General features: G+C 51.0%; 1 protein-coding gene across 10 annotated transcripts; it reads right to left on the minus strand.

Annotated features, from left to right (window-relative positions):
- Nucleotides 1–277: 277 nt before the first annotated feature.
- Nucleotides 278–23,391, minus strand: NDEL1 (nudE neurodevelopment protein 1 like 1). Of its 10 annotated transcripts, none has more exons than XM_042883940.1 (11): nt 23,288–23,391; nt 15,547–15,644; nt 14,023–14,176; nt 12,693–12,841; nt 11,514–11,650; nt 9,873–10,046; nt 9,047–9,138; nt 6,969–7,120; nt 4,137–4,171; nt 2,381–2,543; nt 278–1,833 (listed from the first exon to the last, which is right to left on the minus strand). In XM_042883940.1, exons 2-11 carry the CDS (start codon nt 15,630–15,632, stop codon nt 1,746–1,748), a joined length of 1,230 nt encoding a protein of 409 aa, XP_042739874.1. In that variant the 5' UTR covers nt 15,633–15,644; nt 23,288–23,391; the 3' UTR covers nt 278–1,745. The 10 variants fall into 10 exon arrangements, 9 of the variants coding, with proteins under 9 accessions (XP_042739874.1, XP_042739873.1, XP_042739875.1 ...); XM_042883939.1 differs by lacking the exon at nt 23,288–23,391 and adding an exon at nt 22,957–23,038; XM_042883941.1 differs by lacking the exon at nt 23,288–23,391 and adding an exon at nt 22,886–22,947.
- Between the last annotated feature and the right edge of the window lie 1,622 nt (nt 23,392–25,013).

Raw genomic sequence — 25,013 nt, forward strand, 5'->3', positions numbered from 1 at the left:
GGGGGTGCGTGGGGTCCTGGCAGCCCGGCCAGCACTGCCCCTCATTGCCTGCAGCTGGACACCTCCACCAGGAGCCCAAGCAGATTCCTGCCCCACAGCACGGGGAGCAGAGGTGCGCTCAGCCCCGCTGGCTCCGTGCACCAACAGTGTGTGCAGTGCCAAGCTAAGGGGCAGGAGCTGCACAGAAGAGCAGTGCCTCCCACCCTGCCCTCCAGCTCAGCCAAAAACACTGCAGGACAAACACAGCCACCGCTGCCTCTTCTGCAAAATCCACCGATTCCACATTAAAAGAACTTTATTTTGGGAATATTACTCTCAGGTTTTGGTTGTTGGTTTTTTTTTTTGTCTTTAAACCACATTATGCTGTGTGCCCACGGTGTTATGGTACACTGTCCTACTGAAACATGCCATATAGACTTTGAATAAATAAAGCTACAAAGCCCAAGTTAAGTTATGTACAAAGATCTTAGGCAAAGATAATATGTTTACAAACCTATGTACAATAAAACAAATGTAAACAGTCAAATGCAGCAGAGGATGCACAGGAAAAGAGGACCATAGGGGCCCTAAGGGCAAAGGGGGAAACGCTCCCACCTCTGTTCTGCTGGGGCCGATGGTTTCTCTCAGCGCTCGTAAATAAACCAATGTACAGCTGCAGAGCCAAGGAACGCGATGGACCAAACTGGGAAGGTTTTTTTTTTTCCTCAGACCCCCCTGGGGTTCATTGGTTCACATCAAAATCCACCGACTCTGAGGCACAGCGACAGAGAACTCGCACAAATACATCGCCTGAAAGACCCACAAGGAACACAGTTGCCCAAAACTGTCACAGAAGCCTGCAGGTGACACTGAAATCCCGTCCTATATTACAGAGCTGAACATGGGGCCGAGGGATACAGGGTGCTGGGAGGAGGCAGTTCGTGGGCACTGCAGTCCATGGGCTGAGCGGCTTCCTAAAGAGCTGATGTCTGGCTGGGGGGGCAGAAGTGCCACAAAGGAGGGCAGAGTGCTGGGATGGTTCAGGCACATGGGAAAAAGCTCGCTGCAGGCCCTGTGCCACGGGAGGAGGCTCCAGCCAAGCTCAGCCCAGAGCCGCTAAGGGCACTGGTGCTAAATGATGTGTGCTGGGCCTTCCTCAGCAAAGCCCCACGCCAGCACCAGCTCTACCTCCATCTGCTGGGCTGGGGAAGGGCCTTATGGACACAGCCAGCTGCTCACCTGTCCAGCAGTGATTTCTATGCTGCATTCACTCACACCCCCAGAGCTCACTGCCAGCCTCCACTCCTGCTCCCAGCCTCGCTCAGTGCGTCTTGAGAGGTTTGAGCCCCACGGGGAAGGACAGCAGCTGGTTGGCTCAAACAGCAGGATGTGAGATCAGGCAGGGAGAGGCGTAGCCTTCAAGAAAAGCAGCAAATGTTTTTGTCACACCAAACCTAACTGAGAAAAGAGATGCAGTGACAGGTCGAGCAGCACCTGGCTGAGGTTCTGCATCCCCTGCAACAGAGCACTATGTGTCAGCTTGTGCAACACGTGGTACGGGGCCGCAGGGCACACCCACTACAGTTAACTCTATTAACAGGACACGAAAGGCTGCAAGCATGGGCTCTCCTCCAGCAGCACGGGCACTGCTGCATGCCATGGTGCAGGTCCTGTTCCTGCGGGGCAGGGAGGGGGAGGAAACCAAAGCACTTCTCTTGTTGGGCCGAGAAAAGCGTCCGCGAGTCCAAGCACAGCCTGGCGCCGACTCATACGCTCAGGGGGAGCATGCCAGGTGCTGAGGAAGGTCTGGAGGCTCCCAGTCCCGGGGTCCCTTGATCAAAGCCGTTTACTGCCCTGAGAAGCAACAAGAGACAGGCAGGTCAGTACCAGCCCACCCTGGGGCTGAGCCCAGACCCTCCATCCCAGACCTCCCTGCCGCACACACACCCAGGGGCAGCGCTGTGCTGACTGCACAGGGGCCACGCAGAGGATGAGGGGCGATGGCCTCAGGGGTGGCACAGCCACAGGCAGCTCAGCTGCCCCCCAGGCCCGTTCCCCACGTCCTTCCCTCCTGCCCAGCAGCAGCTGCTCCCAGCCTGCGGGCTCCGGGCAGCCCTCAGGGCACAGCCAGGCAGGGCTGGCTCCCCTCCAGCCCAACTGGAGGCTCAACACAGGCTGATCCCAGCACAGTGGAGGCATCCGTCCGTCCACCTGCACACGCTCACACAGCTGCAGTGCAACCGCGCAATGGAGAATGGGCTCAGTGAGAACAGGCAGCACACAGTAAAGCACAGCGGAGCTGGGGCTGTAAAAGGGCTCCAGGGCCTCCAGGCCTCCCCCACCCCTCCCTGCTGAGCCCTCGAACCCACAGCCTCCACCCAGCTGCAAACCACAAGCTCACCCCTTCCCACAGCTGCTCTCAGCTGCGAGGCACACAGCCCAGGGAGCAGCACACGTGTGTGACAGCCTTCCGCAGCCTCCACCCTGTTTGGGTTTTGATCTCCTCAATTCGGCTCCGCACACAGCACCTAAGCTCGCCGTCCGCTGCTTGCCGTCAGCCCAGCCTTGATGAGGAGATGCAGTTACCCCTCAACAGCACAGCACACCCACCCGACTGCTGCCCCCGTGCTCCCTGTGCCCAGCAATTACAGCGCTGATCCAGAGGAGCAGATGAAGAACCTGAATGCCTGCTAGCAAGGTTGGCTTCCCATGGTAATGCTGCTGCAGAGCCCTCCCCACCTCCAGCAGAGCCTGTCGCACCCCACACGGGGCTGTGGGGGGGAAACCTTTGCCTCCTTTCCTGTTAAGGCTGAAATTTCAACTGACTGAGACACGACCTGCAGTGTGTTTCAGAGGCAGGTGCCTCCATGCAGCAAAACACCACTGGAAGAGTCCTTAGAGCAGATGCACCCTGCTATTTCCACGTGAATGAAGGGGCAGGAAGCCGACCTGGTCCCAACATGACTCTGCAAATGACTTATCAGGGAGAGAGCAGCTCTGCCAAGCAGTGCAGGGGAGAACGAAAAAATAAATGGGATTAAAAAGCAGTGGTTTGCTTCCTTTGGAAGAGAAAAGAGACATTCGAGGCAGGAATGGCAGAGTTCCACCTTTAAGGGATGCAACTCCTTTCAGCCCCTGCTCCGAGGCCCATTCAGCAGCACAGGTGCCCTTTTCACATCCCAGAGAAACATAACCAAGGCCAGAGGCCATGAAGCAGTCAGGCCCTCCTCACAGATGCCACACAGATGTGGCAGGGCCCAGACTGAGCTGGGGAGACACCAACAGCTTCACGAAGCCCGGGACAAAAAGGAGAAGGAGCCATCGCTGAGCGGGGTGCAGCAGGGCAGGGCACACACACTGCACACTGCTGGCCTCACCCTTGGTGCAGAAATGAAGATGAAGCAGCAGCTCTGATTTACAGAGAGCTCTCTCTATGGTGAGTCCATCAGGGCTGGCACCTCAGACTGATCCCAAGCCAACAGTCCCTGCTGGAAACATTCCCCCCCTGCAGCAGCTCCTGCTGGGTGTTTCTGACTGCTGTCCTGACCACGGCACACATTTTGTGCCCTTTTCCAGCTGCTCTCCGTCCTGTGATTGCTCCAGCTGGATCTTTACTTGTTAATCTGTATTTCAAGCTGTATTTCATCCTTAGCACAAAGCCTCTCTTAACTCTAAGCATCAAACAGAACCTCAACAGAACACTGTCCTGGAGCCCAATAACCCAGCCTGGCCCCCACTGCACACACAGCAGGGAAGGGCCATCCCTGCTCCCTCCAAGGCAGGCCAACACCCAGCACAGTGCTGAGGAAGAAACAAGGCAGAGGACACACTGACTTCAGGATTAGCTGGGGTAAGAGCAGCAATGCTTCACCCCATATCTCTGTCACATCCGACTCCATCAGAAACATGCATATATTTGAAGAGTTATTAAACCAAGAAGGCAAGCAGCACTCAACCTTACAGCTGGAACTGGTCACAGCACCAGAGAAACTTATCTAAAGCAAAGAGAAAGATTATAGCCTCAGGCCTCAATCATTGCCTATTAGTTTGCAGTGCTACGAGAACTACCTCATGCAGTTAGCATATCCACCAGCTCTGCACCTCCAAGCACTGCAGTTAAATGCATGCAGCTTATCATTGCAAATGAATTCATTTACCCATGACCAAGGTGGGGAATATCACCTTTTCACGCCTAGTGGAGAAAAAGTGAAACAGTTTATGTACACAGTGAAGACATTCTTGGGCACAACCCTGAGTTAAGCCACAGGGAAAAGGGTTTGACTGAACCTCACCTGGCTGCTGCTCCCTGAGCTCTGCACAAGGATGCTCTGCAGGGCAGACAGGGATCCTAGGTGCAGTGACTGCCACCACAGCTGCTCACACGGTGGCACTGCCAGCAGCGTGCAAGCAGAGGCACTTCTCACTTTTAAACACAGCCCAGCAGATTCACAGAACAAACAGCAACTACAATGCTCTGATGCTCAAAGAAAAGAAGAGGACTGAGGGAGTTGGGAGCAAGGAGCTCATGCCCCAAGGAACAAACAGCTCGTCTTGGCTCGCTGCAGTCCCAGCTCAGCTGTCGTCGTGCCTCTGCGGCACCCATCAAGGTCAGAGGCATTTTATTCCCCAAGTGGATCGCAGTCCCTAACAGCTAACAACAATTCTAACTGCAAAGGAACAAATTTCCATCACAGAACACCCCTCAGGTGCTGCTCTGTAGACCTGGGGGTGCACACAGAGCCACCATGTTTCTAAAGGAACCAGTCTGCAGGAAAGTGATCTTATACCAGACTTAGTAGAGCACAAAATAAAAACAAAACCCAACACAGCAGATAATTCCTGACCCTTCCAATTCTTCTGCAAAGCTCGCGTGCAAGCCCAGCTGTTCTCCAAACCTCCCCTCAAACGATTCTGAGGTAACTGCTCCTATCCTGGCTTCCACACCTGCTTCAGCTGCCCGCCTAGCTCTGCTCAGCAAGCACAGAGCAGGAGTTTGATGAGACACGGAGGCTCGAACACTTTTAGCAACAAAAAGGCAGAGAAAGGAAAGCAAATGGAACCGTAATGACATGGCTGGATTACCTCTGGCACAATCCCACCACCCAACAACTGGCTGTTCATAAGGCAGCGGCTGCAGACTGGACCGGGTCTAGGAGCGCGGGTGGCTGTTTCAGGCTCCAGCGACAGTTTGGGGCAGGGAAGAGAGAACAGGGGCTGGAGAGAAAGGAGAAGAGGGGAGAAGAAAGGGCAAAACCTCGGCTCAGCCAACCGCTGTGATGCACTCAGGTCTGGTGGCAGGGCTCTGCTCTGCCCTCACGCACAGCGAGGCAGGGTTACGTGTGCGTGCAGCACAGCGCTGCACCCGGCCCTGGGCCACGAGGGAGGTAGCTGTGAGGTGTGAGCTGCTGATCCCACGGCCTGCAGCACATCTGCGTTCAGAGGGGAGGGATGGGACTGCGTAAGGATCTCTAAGAACATGCAGGTAAATTGGTCACCTCCATCACTTCCCCAGTCTGTTAGCATCCTTCAAGTCTGCTGAGGAAGTGCACTATCAAAGGGACACATTTCTAAGCCTTTTTCAGCTACAGCCTGCCCTGAACTGCAGGCAGCCAGCCCAGATGGCAAGAGTGATGACAATCAGAAGGTAATTAGAAGCGACTCCCATCCCACGCAGCAATCAGCTGATTACCATACCACAGTTCACTGTAGCCATGCTGCCTCCCAGGTACACTTCTAATGTCTCCCCAGCACTGCTCTGACAGCCTGCACATGAAATGGAGCCCACGGTGCCACCACCACTGCTGTGGTGATGCACAGACCCTGGTCAGCCTCCCAGTACGCAGCCAACCTCGCAGTCTGCCCCATTTGCAGGTGATGCTGACCTTGCTAAGTATGTGAACACTCCCTTTTCCAAAAGCAAGAAACACCAGTAGCTCTGAAAGCTCTTCTTCTTGCCAGTTTCTAAGATGCAACATGCCCTGCTACCCACATAGCAACATGATTCAGCTCCCACAAGGAGGATTCCAGAAACCCAGCCTGTCTACTTCTATATGGCACTCTTTAAGTTGTTTAAAGCTCCCAATAAATGCTGTTTTGAGGATGTGCTGAACATCAGCGTTAAAACTGCTCTGGCTTGAAGTCTAATAGGGAAGACTATCACCAGCAGAGAGCACAGAGGGTGTTTTGCACAGTGCCATTGAGCACAGGTTTCCCTATTGCTGGGTAACACAGGAGGAGAGCCTGGCTGTGCACCCTGCTCCTCAGGGCTGCTCATGCAACCACAGGGCCCTGAGCTACAAAGGACTGTGGGAAAATCCTCCTGCTGAACCACTTCCCCATACCAGAGAGGAAGCTCCAACTATGAGCAAGTCACAGGGTGGTTTTTACTGCAAATGCTGCCTCAAACACTACGGCTGACACACAACAGGATGGCACAGGACAGCTGTCCCTTCTATCAGCAAGGATTTCACAGTCAGTAACATGTGCTTTTTCACTGATAGCAGGGAGGAGAAGGGCAAAGAGAGAACCACTCTCCAAGGAAGCAGTGCTGCCCACTTACTGCTCTTACTAAGGGAACCTGCAGCTCTGCAGTTCAGGCACTCCCCGCACACAAGCGCTCCAACAGCTGTGGCAGCCCCACCACTGCCTGCTTGAGATCCTTGTGAAGGGCACAATCACTGCACCAGAAGGTTTATGCAGCCACCAAGAGCTGGGGCAGCAGAGGGCAGCGCAGGCAGTGACATCCCACCAGCTGAGACGTCAAAAACTTGCTTTTCTTTTTGCTTTACAGTGGAAGCAAAGGCCTGCAGTGGAACAAAGTGAAGCAAATTTGCCTGCAGTGGAATGCTGCTCCTCTGTCCCCTGGAGAACCTGGCTGCACAGATTTGTCTTACTGGACAAAAGCTAAAAACAAGCCAAGGAAAACTTCTGTTTCACACAGCATCCTGAAACATCCACCCCCCTCAGTGTACAAACACATGCTGGCTTACCCTTTGTCAAAGAAAGAAGTATGCCCTGCATGAGGGAACTTGGTGCCATTGCTGCTCATCGCGCTGCTGTTAGCGGTCCCTGAAATGTAGGATTTCCGTGATGCCTGGTCCTTTGCAAAATTCCTGCAAGCAGCTAACTTGGATTCTAAGGCCTGTGAAAGGAAAAGAGAGGTGGGGGAGGGAGAAGAGGGATTACTTTTTTTTTTTTTTTTTTTTTTTTTTTTTTTTAAGAGAAAATATTTTGCTGCTCAAGTTCAGGCTTTAGCATGACCAGAAATCAGCATGGTCAGAACCCCAGTGTGACCATCTTAGGCAAAAAATGAGCTAAATGGGAACAGAGCTGCTGTTTTCTCCAGTCAGAAGCACGTAATGAGATGCTGATGCAGACTGCCAGGTGCAGTCCTCCTCCATTAGGGTAAGGACTTTACAAGAAATCAACTCTCATTTAGGTACCTGAAGCACGGAAGTCAGATGCTGGAGGTGGTAACTGAAAGCTCCTGTTCCAGAGTTAGAGTGATGCTGGTGTAAGCTGACCAAAAAGCTCAAGGAGAAAAGCAGAATCCTCCAATTTCAGGAGGCACAGCATATTTGTAAAGTTGCATTTTTCCCCAGGAAAGTATCTTTCTGGTATTTCCTAATCACTGCCTGCAAAACTTCACCAGTTTCTTTATCCTCCCTGCTAAGCTTCAGAAGAGGTTCTACAGACCCCCCATAAGAGGGAAACAAAGGCAGCTAAGCCTATCTCCAGGGGTTCTACCTCATCTCTACCACATCCAAGCAAGTCTGACAAGTTCTTTTCCTCCTATACAAGGTAGCAGACTTGCCTCATCCCCTGACTCCTAGCAGGGAGGGCACCAAAATTGAGCTGTCCATGTAGCTTGCTGTCTCACATGCCAGCAAGAAAGCTGAGGGGAACATCTTGGAGAGAAAGGGAGCCCCAGGCACAGGATGAGGCACCCAATGGGTAAGCCAACCCACAGAAACCTTGCACGTCCTATAATTATTACTAAGTAAATGCATCAGCTGGAATTTAGTATCGCTGGCTGTGTGTGTTTAAGAATAGGCTGGGAAAGAAGCACGCTTATTTGGCATTTCCTGTCCTCGCAGAGTAATCACATGGGATGTCATTAAGCTCCCTAAATCCCCTACAGACTCTTACTCACAATGATCCCATTTTAAACATGCCACTCTGGAACCCTGAGCCGTCCTGCTGCCCTTTCAACCCAGGCTTGATGAGCTCACAAGCTCTAAATACAAGCAATGATCTGATTTTTAATGTCACATTTGGCTAAAACAACCATATTCATGTCAGCTATTTCTGTTCTTAGTGCAAACCACAAGGGACAGAGGAAAGCCAGCCCTGGAGGCTAGACACCAAGGCTGCCATGCTTCCACTCGAAACACTGCCCAAGGAGGCAAGCAAACAAGCTTCTCACCACTCACAAGTCGTGTCTTCATTCAGCTGGAAAGCCTGGCATCCTAAGCAACACCACAACAGATGTCAAAAGCACTTCTTTCCTGCTCACAGTTGTAATCCCTTTAGAGGCTCGCATTTCACTTCCCAATCAACTACAGATGGGAACACTCGGCTTTCTCCCGATTTATTTTTTCACTTTCTTACCAAAGGGCTATTTTATTTTTTATAACCTATTCATTTAAGTTCTCAGTAACTTCTGCAGATCTCCTCAGAGCCTCCATCTGCTATCAGCTCACCTCCCATGAATAACACAATTGTGCAGTGGGTCCTAAGGCTGAGGTTCAGCTGAGTCCTGCTTTCACATGAAACATGAACGAGCATCTGCTAATGCCCAGCCTCCGTGCACCAAGAAAGTCTTTACTCCAAAAACGGATTTTATCTCTAAAAGCTGGCATCAGATCCTTAGCAACCTGCTCCATAAATCAAGATAATTAAAAAACAAGCGTTGTCACATCCCAAACACTAAGTGTGGACAGTTTAAGAGAGACACCTTAGAAACTCCAGCACTAATTCAGCATGAGCCAAGGCCTCTTCATCCCCCATGTGGATGAACTCTCAGGGAAGGCACAGAGCTGGGGACAGTTCAGTACACAGCACTCACCCCAACTTTCCGTAAGAGATCCCCCACGATGTTGAGTGCAGATATTCTAGCTGAAGGAGTAAGAGGGCTTGTACCAAATCCATTTGGTATAGCTGCAAACAAACACACTTCATTATGTATGTGCCACTCCTCCACTATTTAATTTTTAAATAACTCCTGTAAGGAGGTAAATCTTAGATCTGACTGCAGACTCTTTGTACAAACAGTAACACAGGCTACAGATCACTAGCCACAGAGAAAAAGCTTAATTCCTGCCCACTCCCCTCCTGCCCATTAGATACACACATGCAGAGTTCACGCACTCTCCATCTGCATAGCTGCTGCCTGCAATCCATCTAATCCAACCAGAGCTTTCTCTGGAGTCTACTTTGATTTAAAATAAATTGTTTTAATCCTCGTGATTGACCTGAGCCTTCCAGATGGAAGAGGACTAGGCTAATATCCCACTGCCTGACAGCACAGCACCCCGCAAGCACACGCTAACAAAGACAGCCCAGCACTGCTACCCACCATTTACCCACCAGGGAACTTCAGCTGAAATGTTACTCACTGCATTTCCCTGTGACCCCAAATGTATTCTACTGCAGAGCAAGATCCTCACCCCTACAAAGCAGTAGCTAAGCTTCTCCCTTTCTTTCCCACAGTATTAACTAATTACACTTATTAAATAGGTCTGACACTGCTCTGGTATTTCAGCACATGTTATGTAGGGATCCACACGTATCTGTGTTCACTTTGAGTTTACTAACAAGGGCCTGTCTGAAGTTATTTTTCAACAAGCAGAACGTACTCCCACCCAATCAGGCACAGTTTCCAGGAATTATACCTTTGGGGGAAGGAAAACTATTTTCAGATCCTTTTCCAACAGGCGTAGCTGGCAAGGAGAGAGATGCCTGGACAGCTGAATCCATCTTCTCACAGTCCAGAGTTGGAGAGCTGGGTGCAGACTTGCGGGTGACTTCCTGCTGCCTTTCCCGTACTGCCAGCTCCTGCCGCAGGTCTGAGCACGCAGACAAAACACACAGCACATCAGTGGCAGATTTCTCCAGCATTCCACAGAACAACAGAATTCTTGCAGAGAATACTCTGCAGTAATCAGTGAGTCACTGTCGCTGCCTCCCTCCAGCAGCAAAGCCCTCCATCTCAAATAAGGCAGAGCTCGAAAGGCAGCCACACAGTGCTGGCCCAGAGAGCTGCGTGCACCCAGAGCACAAGGCTGGTGACCTGGGCTCACATTCCTCCCCACTTGTAGTTTGAGTTCCATGGAAAGCAGGCTACAGAAGAACGCAGCCACTCACAAATGCCTGCTAACTGCACTCAGCTGGGAGGCCATGGAAACAGACTGATGACCTGATCTCGTGTTTCTAATTCCTAACGCTGCCCTTCCAGTTTAATCATCTGCTGGACTGCACACTAGCCATTGGGAAGGGGTTGTGTCTGCTGTTTCTTGATTCATCAAGATGAGAACAAGCAGACTAAAGAGGTTCATAGCCCAAATGACAGACGAAGAGAAGGGAAATTAGGAATCCGGTGTTTTATTCCCACTATCACTCTGGACTGCTCTGTATCACCACCTTGCTGCCTCCCATTCCACACAGATTTGCTATAAAGAACATCCAGCACAATTCAGCAATGGATCTGTGAAGTCTCTAGCAGGGCCCAGAGGCAAATCACTAATACATTACATGGTTGGGTTTTTTGTTTGTGTTTGTTTGCTTTTCAGGCACAGCCTAAAAAGGTCCTTTTTAGGTCCTTGCTTTCACTGAGAAATTGCTTCCAAAGAAATAGTTTGGAAAGAATGCTGAAAAACACTGATGTCTAACCTGCAGTGATGGCATGCTAACGCTGCTCCATCAGAGCAATCATGTTCTCCAACCACCAAAATAGAAATAAAGTTTCCCCCACGTTCTCAACATGAAACCTCTCAGGGAATTCCCAGCTCTTACAGCTCTGAGGATTATCTGAAGCATCTCTGATGCCACGGCTCTAACCACAGTCTTTATTGGCATATCTTAAAGAAGCCAGGCAACTTCCAACAGGTTCAGAAGGTAACAGCAGGCAGCATTTTTAAAGATAGTTATTTACCATTTGGCATGCATTTCCCTGTCACTTCCTGTATTTTCCCTGTGCCTTGTGGCACAAAGCCACAGAGAGGAAACTTCTGGAACACAGTTTTCAGCTCTATTAAATCTGTGGAAAGCAGTATGTTTTTACTCAGCTTGGTTAAAAACCCTGAAAGAATCTGACACTAATTTTACCCAACGGGAGGCTTTCCTCTTAGATTCAGTGGACACACAAAGAACAGAGAACATACTGTTTATTAGCAGGTAAATTCCAACGCTTATATTACACATCCAGTTTCAATCTCATTAAGTGAAGCTTTCCATAAACATGAGCTCTGGTTGCTTCATGTCTCTGTTAGTAAGCCAGCAATGTACAAAGACAGAACTAATCAAGCAAGCCATACCTCTGGCTTCATCCTTTAATCTCTGTACAGAAACTAGCAGTGACTCCTTGTCATCCAGTTCACTTTCTAGAAACGCGTTTCTCTCTATCGCCTGGTTCAGCCTTTGCTCAAAGTCTTCCAATGAAACTATTGTTGCCCTAGAAACAAAATCCAGAATATTAGATTCTTCAGCTCAGCTAACTTAAAAGTGTATTCAAATACATAATAGAGGAAAAATGTTAGCAGGACCTACATTCAAGATAGTTACTTGAAAGCTATGAAAATGCTTCTTAGGAGGGACTAGAGCTCCAAAGAAGAGAGAGAGATGAAAAGAACATGACAGCATCTAGCTCTCCAAGATGTGCCAAAGAGCTGGGGCAGAGCCAGCCTGGCACACCGAGCTCCATTTTTCCCAAGTCATTCTCCAAAGTCATGTATTTCGTGTGTCAGCTCTGGAGAAACAGGCAGCAGCTCACAGAAAGAAGGGCACTGGGATGCTTGTCCCATGATATCAGTGAGACAACTTATGTGTGTCAAAAGTTAGTCATGAGGTTAAGAGTGCTGTGGAAACAAGGCCTCAGCTCTCAGATCTTACTGCCAAATAGCCAGAGGCTCATTCCTGGTCCCACTGAATCAATGGCAAAATTCCCATTCAGCAGAGCGGAAGCACGATCGACTCCAAAAATGGGCGTCTCCTGCAGCAGCCTGCTCATTTTCTGCACTTACACAGACCACATCTGCTCCCCACCGTCATTAAGCTGTTATGCAAGGAAAGAGGAGACTCCTTTGGCGTGTTTAATTTAAAAGGGACCAAATAAAGCACCAGCTTCCTACTTCAAAGGGGCTTTGAGCTACAAGGATCACAAACGTAAGAGTCACTGGGCTGGCAGTATCAAAATTAGAGCACCGGCCTCGCTTGCACAGCTCATTGCTCACAAGAACACAAAGCACCTCAGGTCCCCCCAAAAGCTTTTCTTCTGTAACGCAAAACTACCAGCTGATGGAGATGAACTCCAAGGGTAAGTTGCACTTTACAAAGAATCAAGTGACTTAGGATTTTTTTTAATTATTATTTTTTACGTGTGCGTTTTTGTTCTCCTCCCCCGCTCCCCCGTTAAAGGAATAATAAAATGATGAATCTGAATAACACAGACAAGCTCCAGCAAATATTTAAGGAAATAAGAGTTTTGCAGCCTTCACCTCTTGGCACGCTCCAAGTCATCGTTGGCCTGCTCCAGCTCCCTGACATACTTATGAAGCTGATCTTTAATGGCCCGGGTCTGGCTCAGGTCATCCTCTAACAACGACACCTGCTTGTAGCTCTGTGCATACTGGTGCTCCAGTTTCTCCTGAAAGAGAGAGGCGTAGAGAGGGAAGTATCAGCAGCACCCACGAAGCAACACGCTAACTGCGGTCTGCACATCTGGGACTGCAAGGCAAAAACTGTACAGGCAGGGGGAACTCAGAACATCAGCAAGGAACAAAGGATACGATTACATACGCTGCCCTGTGCACTGACTGCTTGTAACTGCTGGCTGTTCAGCTGCTCTAAAGCCACAAACATCTAGAAAAACAGAGAGAAATCAAACTGCACAGCCTCCCCTTCAGTGCCTCCCTCCCCTTACAACGGCCACACTGTCACAAGAACTCATCTGACATCTCCATTGCTGAAAATCAGAGCCACTGCAACCTGTTACTGGACACCTCCAAGTTCACAAACTTATCTTTGAAAGGCTGGAAGATGAATTCCAAAACATGCTCTCACCTGCTCTAAGGGTACAGACAGGGGCTTATGGAAAAACTGCTGACCTTAAAAGAATAGGTACCAGCCTTAACTAGGACTGGATATGTGAACAAGAAATTCTCAAAATACCACTTCTACTGGGTAAGATCCCAACCCTTGCTTTCATAAAATAATCCAAGATCACCAGAACAAGTACTTTTCAGGACCCCAAGAGAGGCAAGAACTCCTTAATGGACAGATACTAACTAAAATTCCCTTTCTGGACACACACAGATCTTTATGCAGTCCCTGTCCCCACAGATATGGCTATCAAGAAAAAATTAGGAGAATCCCCCCAAAAGATGTCACCAATCACCCACTGTCACATTTCAGTAGGGTGCCAAAAGACCAAGGAGAAATTCCAGGGGAAAAAACAAACAAACAAACAAAAAGTCCAGAAAGAGGACGAAATCATGGTCTGACAAAACATACTTGTGTTGTTCTCCCTGTTGCTATGTGATGCTGCCTGTGTACACAACAAAGCACCACTTGGCGAAGCCTAAAGATTTCAAACAAACGAGCACAAACTCAGTGACAAATGTTTAATGACGTGAACAAGAAAAAGTCCTTGAGAAATTTCTCTGGTGTGCTGCTGGCCTTATTTGGAGTACATGCCATGCCCAAGAGTAGAGCTTAAGCAGATGATTCCTTTATGTCATTTAGATCTCCAGTGACCCAGAACAGAACAGACAACCTGAAATGATACCCACGACATATCTGAAGGAAGAAGTTACAGATGAGACCTACCTTCAATGTTTCCACTTCATATTTCAGCCTTTGGTTATCTGCTTGTAAATCTCTATTCCTCTGCTCAGCCTGCACTAGCTGTGCTTCTAACTCAGCTTCTAGTTCCCTGCTTCCCTCCTGAAATTCAGCCAGTTCTTCACGAGCTTCCTGGAAGCTGGAAGGAGATTTCATCAGTTCAAAATGCAGCATCTCTCAAGCACAAAGTTCACTGCTCTTCAGAAATAATTAGATGAAAAGGCAACAAGAGTTTTAAAGTGTTTAACCACAGACCTCTGCAGGGAAAATAAAAAAATGGGGGAAACAGAGCAATTGTATTGTTTACCTGCTAATGGAAATTCACCCCTTTATACCAAATAACTCCATTAAATGCACATGCAAATACAACCTATAGCAAGGCTATTTCCAGGATTCCTGCTAGTCTGTACCCTACTAGACTTCACTCTATCAGACTTGAGAGAGTCACGCCATAAAGCTTTTAACCTGCTTCAGGCAAAAACCAGCACAGAACAATCACTGCATCACTACCTGCAAATAGAAGTGTGCTGGAAAGCATTCAGGTTTGAATCTCAGGGTTGCTAAGTGCTTTGGTAGGAAGCCAGCACCTACCCTCCTTACACCACTGCAAGGTATTAAATGACTTGTAGCAGCAACTCCACATACTTCACTAATTACATTTTCATCTTTACCATATGTAGCAGCTCTTTGCAACCGGCAGAGTTGGCTTTAGGAACCTACATCTCGATTGGCACCAGTGAGACCTTCCTGACAGACTTTCTTCACACAGCTCAAGGATCTCAAATGCCCACACCCTGCCCCTTACACCCAGAAGACAGACCCAAACAAAAAACAGCTTGCACACTGGGCTCCTTAGGCTGGCTTTGCTTCTATTGCACACCAGTAATGCAGAGTGCAAGAAAAGCTTTCTGAAATGTATGAGCTGGAAACCTCCAGTGCTGACTCCCCTCCCCCACAACAACAAACAAACAAACAAAAATCAACAACCACCCCGAACCACAAGCAGCACTGAAGACAACAAGCTCTCCTGCCACTTTTTGTGACCAAAAAGCCTTCTGCTCCCCTTAAAAGACAGCAGAGGCAAACACAGGCAGGACTAAGAAGTATAACAGACTTCAATATATTGCAGCCAGCTATCAAATCAGAAACTTCTCAGACCGAGTGCAAGAAGCCCAGGGGAACAGTAATGATGCCAGGCAAGCCCACAGGCAGTCTTCTTACTGCAAAACATCAAGCTACTACTTAAGACAGCATTTTAATTATACAAAGATGCACATAATCATTAAAGGGCTCTTCTCCTGCTCTAACTTGCTCAGGCTTGAGTTCACGGCATGGTAACACCAGGAACGAAATACTTAGCCTCCACAAGGCTGGATTTAAAAGCTGCACCTAAACTGGAAATGCAGAGAGTCATTTCAATACATTTTGGTAAAGTCTCACAGAGAAACAGACTAAGCCACATCCTCAGTCACCAAGAACCAAATCCACTCTGAAAATATACAACAGTACCTTTGTTTGTACTTCAAGGAAAGCTCTTTCCAATAGGCAGTTTCCTCCTTTGGACTTGAGAAGGTCGGAATTTCCTCACTGTCCATGTTCAATATGACCTGTAGGATGCACACATAAGAAAACAATTTTAGTATGATGAGGCAGGCAGAGCAAACCCCCCCACTGCTGCTGTACTTCAATGCTGTGCCCTGCAGACTTGAGACTGGCCTGTGAGTGTTAATGATCCCTAAGAGCCACCTCTGAGCAAAGACCAGCTGCAACAAGTAACGCCATGCTCTGCAACCTCTGGAAACGCTCACACAGCCTGAAACAAAACCAGAAATCCGGGCTGTATCCTTTACTGACCACTGAAGCAGCAGTTAATGCCACTGGCACATTTAGGACCACCACTGGTAAGAATTTACAGCTATCACAGTTTCCACTTTGATTTGTAAAAGGCTCTTCCTACAGCGCACACTGCAACACTGTCTGCCATGACTGCACAGAGAGCTCCCCACACACCAGGCCTCAGACCCGGCTGAAGATGAAGATGAGAACAAAGCAGTGGTGCTGGATCTGCATGCACTGCAGTACCCGGGGATGCACTCAGCCAGGCCCAGCTCACAGCCCCAGGCAGCACTGTGTCATTTTCAAGCTCCCACCAACCTTCTTGCTCACAGGCAGCCATATTTTTTTTTTCTTTCCTCTCCAAAAGACAAAACTTAAAATAGATCATAAATCTCCAGAAAAGAATAAGCTGAAACTAACCTCTATTGCAGAGCCTTTAAACAATGTTTGTACCAAGCTCATCGCAGCGGATTAACCACTGCAGCTGACCTACATGTCCTGACTTTCACATTCTGACCGTCAATAGCCGATGCTGTCCCTCCAGGCCTGAAAGTGTCACACTGACATGTCCTGCATCTCAGTGACCCACATGTGAGACACCCAGAAGTGGCACAAAACAACAGCAGAGCTCCCATCAGCAGGCACAGCAGCCCATCCCAGAGGCTGGTGCTTGGCTCACCCAAAGGCAGGGCTGAACTGGCACACTGCTCTGCAGCTGCCACAATGCAGGGCACAGAACCAACCTTACCCACAGGGTGCTCAGTACACCCAAAAAGCCTCAACTCTCTCCCTGTTTACCTAACTCACAGCTGTGCTGCAGCAGCAGTCTGCCATGCACCAGGCCTTCATGCTGCCTGATCGTGCCTCCTTTCCTACACGGCCCTGAACTGAGAGAATAAAACATGGGAGGCACTACCATTCCACCCAGCACACGTATTTTCAGTCCTGCTGTTCCTCATTAGATGCAAGTTACTTTGGGTGTATGTGCCTCAGTTACTGCACCTGTTACCGAGGCAGTTTAATGACAAGCAGGAACGAATCAAGTCCTGTGTCTGCAGTGGATGCAGGGCCCATGAATCACCTTCTGAGCTGCCACTGTCTCACAGCCTGATGCATCAAGGCAGGCAGATATCTGCTGTGGCTCAGGCCAGCTCCTGAATTGCTATGCAGATTTGTGGGTTGAGGAAGAGGTGAGCAGTCGGTTACTGCTGTGTGTGTCCATAACATCAGTCCCCAGCAATCACACTGAAACCACTTCATAAGTCTTCAGTCTCGTGGCTCTCAGCTGGCACTCTCGGGTCAGCCAGAAGCACATTTTCCCCTCATTAAACGAAGCATATCATTGAACAGGGTCAGCTCCCACAGCTGTGCCTAAAGGTAAACAACCAGGGAACCACCCACCGGCTGAATTCAGAGAAAAGTCAGTACGAGGAAGTACCTTACATCATTTCCTAGAAGCAGCACGATAACGTGTGCCTGGGTCCACGACTCCTTCCTGTCTGCTTGCACAAGGCACACCCTTGTACCAACGCCCCAGGAGCCCTGCAAGCAGCGGCAATCACTCTTCCTCCAAAGAAGCCCCCAGGTCTCCTCGTGGGACAGAGCCGAGCTGCCACAGCCAGTCCCCAGCCTCATCCATCTCGCTATGCAGCAACAGCTCACAGCTCCCCACACTCTATGCTTTCCATCGCACCCAATGCTGCCAGCACTGGGTTTTGATCTGCCAACTGCACTACAGAAACACTCCCATCAGAAGCTCGTGCCAACATGCTAGCTAAGCATTTGTGCAAACAAACTTTTACCATTTCTCCCCCGTGCCTGGAGGACAAGAGAAAGAGGAGCGCACACTCACACTATACACAGTGGCTCCGAGCCATAAGACTGCTTTAAGAGACACAGGCAGCTCCCAACCTGCACCTCTCCCTTCTGCCAGCCTTTGCCCATTCCCCCCACTCACGGTACAGAAAACCAGACCTATCCAAACACCCAGCAAAAAGCAGCTCCACGGCGTTAACAGAACCTAACACACAACTCCCAACATCTGACAGTGGGACGGTGGTGCCCACGGGATGCCAGCAGTCGGACACAAAGCACTGTGCTGTAGCGCATTGCCTCGGGCATTGTGTGAGAGCTGAGCCCAGCACAAGCCCTTCCCATTCAGGAGCTCCTCTGCATACGTGGCACTTGCAGAATCAGGCCTTTGACAGACAACACTGGGGCTTTCAGGAACAGACAAGACAATGCAGCAGCGTCTTCCAGGGAAAAGGAGAGCAGGCTCATGCCGATGCCCACTCGGAATTCATTACAACACAGCTCAGCATTCACGCAGCACCCTGGGAAAACTCAGTTACACGGGCAGAACTCCAGATCCAAGCAGCTCTACAACAAGAGCTATGTTCAGAATGCGACGGCTCCTTTCAAGCCCCCCATTATACAGGGACAGAGCGACTCCGCACTTAGAAGTGGAACACACTGTGATTCCTCTGAAAAACTGGAGCTTGTGGGTTACAAACTTCACTGAATCGTGTTTTGGTGTTCTTATTTGCTTACTTACCTGGTTGTACACAACACCCTAATCTGGCTTCCCACTCCCCAAAGCATCCTGGCACGTGGGTCACTCAGTATTTTCCAGATACTAAAAGACTTGAAGTCTGAATCCAGCACACAGCAGAAGTGACTAAGCTAACAGGTAAGCAGCACTCCCCTCAAGTGCTTCAACAAACCTTGCACCCGAGGCCAAACTGTTATTTTCATGGAGCCACCTCTCAGCTGAGCCATTAAAACACAAGCAGAAAGCGTAACGGCGAACCTTAAAAAAAGCTCCCCTGGCTCCCCATGTGACTGGAGGCTGGGTGATGGCTTGGATCAAATGTCCCACCAGAACACTAAGCCTGAAACACAACGCGATGCTTAGAAGCTCAGACTCCCAGCCAGCCCTCCCACAGCTCAGAACCCACCCTGCTCCATTCCCAAAAGCCAGCTCCACTGGCTGACACATCAGGAGCTACAGAAGCACCTACAAAACCACTGCATCCAAAGCTATCCTGAGCGCTGCTCACACGCAGCTGCGACTGCCCAATACTTTCAGGAAGCAGAGATGGAGAACTAAGAAAAGAGGCCAAGCACTGCTACTCAAACGCGACAAGTCACAGTGCTGGCACTGCCACAGCCGCAGTGTTTTGCTGACCACCAGAGGTAACACAAAGGTCAGCTTTGGAATTAACCAAATAACTGCCTGCAATGGGACTGGATAAAGAGACCCTGCCAAAGTCACATCTGCCCTTCAGTTCTCAATGTAACGACTGATGCTGGCTGTCACAGTCCCCTAAAGAGGGAAGTGCCACGTCATAGCTGCAGTCCTCCCTGTGCCCCAGGCCGCTGCCATCATCCTGAGCTGTGATGCAGAGCAGGATCAGTGCCAGCACGAGGCTGTCCAAACCCACAGTATTTGCTTCTGCCCGTTTTACACCCTTTCACAGACACAAAAGCCTAAAGAAAACCCGTTTCTACCATTCCTCACCTCCCCAACCCACAAGACCTGACAGGTAACCCCCAAGCCTGTTAAAATAAACTTTATTATTATTTTTTTAATCAAAAGATTCAAAGCATGGTTGTGAATTTGAGCACATTTGTGTTGTCTTTCACTTATTAGCAAAGGGAAAGCAAACAATCAAAAGCAAACAAATAATCAGAAGCCACGGATTAGATTTCTCCAATCAACTCGCTCTTGTTTTTCTCATCCTGAAATAGGAGCCAGAGGCATTTTCATGCGCGTTTTGGAAGGCTGCCTGCTTCCATCGCTGCTTCGGAAAGTGAACCTCTGTCTTTTCCTGCAATACTATTTTTGAACTGAATGTTCTCTGGTGAACCACAACAAATGCCTCCTTGCCTCTTGCAACAGCAGCCTATGAGCTTCCAGGAAAAAAATAGTCTTAGAGCACACAGCATCAGCACTGTCCATAATAATGAATCCTGCTCCTCCCGTGAGCACAGCACAGCAGGCAGAAGGTAAGCAAACCCTACCTGCAGGAACTCTGTGCCAGGTTCAGGCTAAAAGCCCTTAAAACAACTCGAGAGCAAACAGCTCAGCCTTATCTCAACAGTCTCCTGCAGAATCTGCGTACTAACCTCATACAGCAGGTATGCTTTGTACCACGTGGCCTAGACTTGCATACCTAGCAAATAAGGTATCTGACGGGGAGCAAAACCCAACCAACCACATGCACAGCCCAACTAGCAAAGGCATCAGAATTCAGCACTAAAATCATTTATTTCTTTCACAAACAACACAATCAGATCTCTATTTGTTCCTAGGCAACGCCACCAAAGCATCCTCGAAACGAAGACCTGAAGAGGTTGGCACAAGGACCAGCACCTGCAGAGATGGAGGGGAGGTCCCTGCCCGTGGGCACGTGCCAGAATCCGGGGCCACCTGCAAAGCCCCACGTGCTGTGCCCACCCCAGCTATCACCTCAAATCCTTGCTACCTTTCTCTTAAAGCCCTGCAACACTGCAGCACGACCTGCCCAGGAGCAATGACTTCATCTGAGAGCTTATGACAAGCATAGCAAAGAGCCTGTGACAAAAGACAGCACGCAGGTCCCTGGAGCCTCCACATTTCTCAGCAATTAATACCATTCCAATGAAAAAACTCCCTGGGAAGGCGGTGGCCAGAGGGCTATGATGCTTCTGGACGCTGCACAATGACAAGTGACTTAGAAAGAAAAGCACTTAATGCAGATTTCTCCTCAGATCCGTGAACTGCCTTTAAATCACCTCAAATTGAGTAGTACCAGGGAGGGGAAAACCTTTTGTAACACCCACCACCCATGAGTCACAGGGCAGCCAGGCCTTAGGGCCCTTCAGCACACGGATCACAAGATGAAAGTTCGCTCTAATAGACCAAGGAAGTAAGAAGCACTTTGTTTCCGTGCTTTTGGCAGTCCCAGCCCAGGCACTCCTCTGGTGACAACTCTCCTTGTGGCACCAACGTCACAGCCACCAACAGCCTTGATTCTCTTCTCTCTTTTTTCTTTACCCCCCCCTTTTCCCACAGTTGAGGATTATCTCATGCCTACAGCCCCCACGTGCTCACAGAAAGCAGGGCTTTACCCCAAAAGGAGAGGAGGACATGGAGTGACATATTCCTCTCAATAAATACCTTCACCTCTCAAAAACGTGCAGAACAACTTTGCACAGAGAGGTGAGCATCTGGGATCTGTTCTGCAGCTTGACCACAGCCCAGCCAGGCTGAGGTGTGTGAGGACAGAGGAGCTCTTCCAAGGCAGACCCAAGATTAATAATTTAAAGAACAAACCAAAACAGTCAACCACACCATTTAACCCACACCTCTCACAGTTAGCTGGCACTACCAACCAGCGTGTCTGTGCACTGTCTGATGCATCAAGTTTAAATACAAACAAATAAATATAACAGCTTCCTATATTTCTTACTACTACAGATGCTAATACATTTCTAAGCAAAAATTGACCTTGGCAAGGCCACCTACCATCCATGAGGTCCTGGAATTTTTTTAATGCAAAATGAAATTGCCTTAAATATCCGAGGAGTATTTCCACTCCATTTCACTCAGTTAACCACAGAATCACAGAATCGCCACGGTTGGGGAAGGGACCTCAAGGATCACGAAGCTCCAATCCCTTGCCACAAGCAGGGCCACCAACCTCCACATTTCACAGCAGCCCAGGCTGCCCAGGGCCCCATCCAACCTGCCAGTGAACACCTCCAGGGATGGACGGGGCATCCACAGCCTCTCTGGACAGCTGTTCCAGCTCCTCACCGCTCTCTCTGTGAAGAACTTCCCCCTGACATCCAACCTAAATCTTCCCTCCCTCCACTTCAAACCATTTCCCCTTGTCCTGCTGTTATCTACCCTTTCAAAGAGTTGACTCCCCTCCTGTCTGTAGGCTCCCTTTAAGTACTGCAGGCTGCAATGAGCTCACCCCGCAGCCTTCTCTTCACCATGCTGAACAAGCCCAGCTCCCTCAGCCTGTCCTCATAGGGGAGGTGCTCCAGCACCCTCTTCATCTTCATGGCTCTCCTCTGGACCCTCTCCAACAGCTCCCTGTCTTTCTTGTACTGGGGACTCCAGGCCTGGACACAGTACTGCAGCTGGGGCCTCACAAGGCACAGTAGAGAGGGACAATCACCTCCCTGTCCCTGCTGGCCCACTTCCTTGGGCACAAAACAAAAAAATCCCTCTCTGCACTCCTCACTGAGTCAAGCGAGTTTTGAGTTTCAGAAGAAGAGCAGCCCTGAGTCACCAAGCAGGGGTGGAGAACAATGAGCTGCGTGGGTGAGGAGAGCCATCCTCGTCAGCAGGAGATCTTAACGGGAAGTCACTCAGCTGCAAGTCCAGCTCCAGGAGCTGTACCTCATGTCAGTGTGCTCATCCCTCACATCACGTCTGCTGCAATTGGGGTCAAACTCATCAAACTGGCAGGGCCTGCTGGGATGGGGCACGGCAGCACAGAGCCCTGCTGAGCACAGGGGGAGATGGGCAGAACCTGCAGTGTGGAAAACTGGGCACAGACAGACCCGGCATCGGCAGCAGCAAACAGCATCTCTGCCAGAGCAGCAAACCAAGCAGCAGCTGTGAGAGGGAAGCAAGGTGACAGCACACTCCGTTCACCCAGCGTCATTAAGGGCGGGCGTTAATTGGCACCGCCTGAAGCCCCCATCCGCCGGTCACGTACCTGCCAGCACTGCAGGCCGTGCCAGCTCTCAGCACTGCGAACCCTAGGGCTGAAAAGAACGGAACGGAGGAACACGAGCTGCGTCTGCGGCCGGCAGGGAAAGCGACCAGCGGCACCAGGAGGGACGAGACCGCCGAGACGCCGCGAGGCGGCGATTCCCGTCGGGGACCAACGCCGCCCTCCACCCCGTCGCCCGCCCCAGCCCCGCGCACAGCCGCCGGGCGGCCCGCGGCCCCCAGCCCCGCTCCCCCCGCCCGAGCCCCGCAGCCCGACCCTCTCCGCGCCCGTCCTCCCACCCGCCTCGTGCCGCCCCGCGGCCTCCTGCAGACGGACAGACAGACGGACGGCGCCGGCCGCGCGCCGTTACCTCAGGAGCCCGGGGTGTGGGGGGGGGGTAGCGGCTCGCATAGGGCGGTGGCCGCGCAAGCAGAGCCAGGCCGGGCCGCCGACAGACAGGCAGGCGCATCCACCAATGAGAGGCGGAGGGGCCGTGCAGCCGACCAATAGAATGCGCTGCAGGGCGGGAGCTGCCCCGTTGTCACTTCGCAGCCAATAGGTGGAAGAAGCCGGGGCCGTAGCCCCTCAGTGCCCATTGCCCATCGCTTGTCGCCCATCGCTCAATGTCCATTACCCAGCGGACCGGCTGCTGACCGCCACGGCCCCCCTTGTCCCCGGTACCCGCCGCGGCCGCTGCTCACCGGAGCGCATCCCCTGTCACTGCCGCAGCATCGCCCACCGCCGGCGGAACTGCTTCATCCGGGCACCACGGTGGGCGGGGCGATGTCGTGACGTCACGTGGGGCGGGTCTGAGGGCGGGGTGAAGCGTGGCCGCGCCCCCCGTGCCGCTTCTATGCGTGGTGTCGGAGCCGGGATGCGCGGTGCTCCCACCGGCGCGGATCTGCTGCGTTTCCTGGTTTTCCTATTGCTAGACTCGGAAGTGGCCGCGGGTGGGGCAGGGACGTGCCGACCTCTTCCGGTCTCTGAGGCCGAGGAACCGGGGCCGCCCACCTGTGCTGGGCTTGGAGCAGCGGCACATCCCGAGATGCCCACGCGGTCCCGTAGGGTTCGGCCCTGGGCTCTGTCGCGGTGTTCCCGTCCTTCACGGACGCCGAGTGTGGCCCACGTGTCCCAGCGGGCCGCCCGCCTCCCTTCCTGCCATTGTCCCCGTCAGACAAGGAAGTGGGCCAGCAGGGACAGGGAGGTGATTGTCCCCCTCCACTGTGCCTTGTGAGGCCCCAGCTGCAGTACTGTGTCCAGGCCTGGAGTCCCCAGTACAAGAAAGACAGGGAGCTGTTGGAGAGGGTCCAGAGGAGAGCCATGAAGATGAAGAGGGTGCTGGAGCACCTCCCCTATGAGGACAGGCTGAGGGAGCTGGGCTTGTTCAGCATGGAGAAGAGAAGGCTGCGGGGTGAGCTCATTGCAGCCTGCAGTACTTAAAGGGAGCCTACAGACAGGAAGGGAGTCAACTCTTTGAAAGGATAGATAACAGCAGGACAAGGGGAAATGGTTTGAAGTGGAGGGAGGGAAGATTTAGGTTGGATGTCAGGGGGAAGTTCTTCACAGAGCGGTGAGGAGCTGGAACAGCTGCCCAGAGAGGCTGTGGATGCCTTGTCCATCCCTGGAGGTGTTCACTGGCAGGTTGGATGGGGCCCTGGGCAGCCTGGGCTGCTGTGAAATGTGGAGGTTGGTGGCCCTGCTTGTGGCAAGGGGTTGGAGCTTCACAATCCTTGAGGTCCCTTCCAACCTTGGTCATTCTGTGATTCTGTGATTCTGTCCTGCTTCCTGTCCCACTGCCTCAGGCTCTGTCAGCTGTCTGCTGGGACTCAGGCACAGCCCTCACCAGGTACCCCCAGGCCTCCATAGGGTCAGACTGACCTGCCCCACTACCAATTTGCGCTGCCTCACATCAACCCCAGCTTCAGCTCCATCTGCATTCTCTGCCCTCTGCAATTAGCTGGGCAATCTGTCATTGGTGATGTGGTGTTGGAGGCCCTCGTGCCTCCCTTACTGGAGGCCATTGCTGCCGGCAGTGTGGCAGCACTTGGAGACGTCTGGGTCCTTTTGTGGGACATGTCCTGCATAAGCATGTGGTCACCGAGTCCACCTCACTGTGACACAACCATCCCTATGGTCCCTCTGCTGCTGTGTCCCATCAGGTGCTTGGCAAGCAGAGATTCATAGACCCACTGCATGCTTGGGTTGGAAGGGACCTCACAACCTCCTGGCCCACTCAGCTCAGGCTGCCCAGATCCAACCCGTGGCCTTGGGTACATCAGGGATGGGCACAGCTCTGGCCAGCAGTACCAGGATCTCACCGCCACTGAGTAAGGAACTTCCAAATCACATCTGACCTAAATCTTCCCCTTTAAAGCCATTCCCTCTTGTCACTATCTGCCCATGTAAAAAGTCATTCTCTCTCTTCTT

Source organism: Lagopus leucura, unplaced genomic scaffold, assembly GCF_019238085.1.
Source record: "Lagopus leucura isolate 7727_CA_CO unplaced genomic scaffold, USGS_WTPT01 Super-Scaffold_100040, whole genome shotgun sequence".
NCBI lineage: Eukaryota > Metazoa > Chordata > Aves > Galliformes > Phasianidae > Lagopus > Lagopus leucura.

Bases quoted from the DNA above. Each gene is read 5' to 3' on its own strand.
- NDEL1 (XM_042883940.1), bottom strand. From the start codon at position 15,632: ATGGACAGTGAGGAAATTCCGACCTTCTCAAGTCCAAAGGAGGAAACT. The intron at 11,651-12,692 runs GTGAAGGCTGCA...TTTTGTTTCTAG, and splicing joins GACTTGGAGCGTGCCAAGAG to GGCAACAATAGTTTCATTGG. The intron at 9,139-9,872 runs GTATAATTCCTG...GTTTGTTTGCAG, and splicing joins TAGTTTTCCTTCCCCCAAAG to CTATACCAAATGGATTTGGT.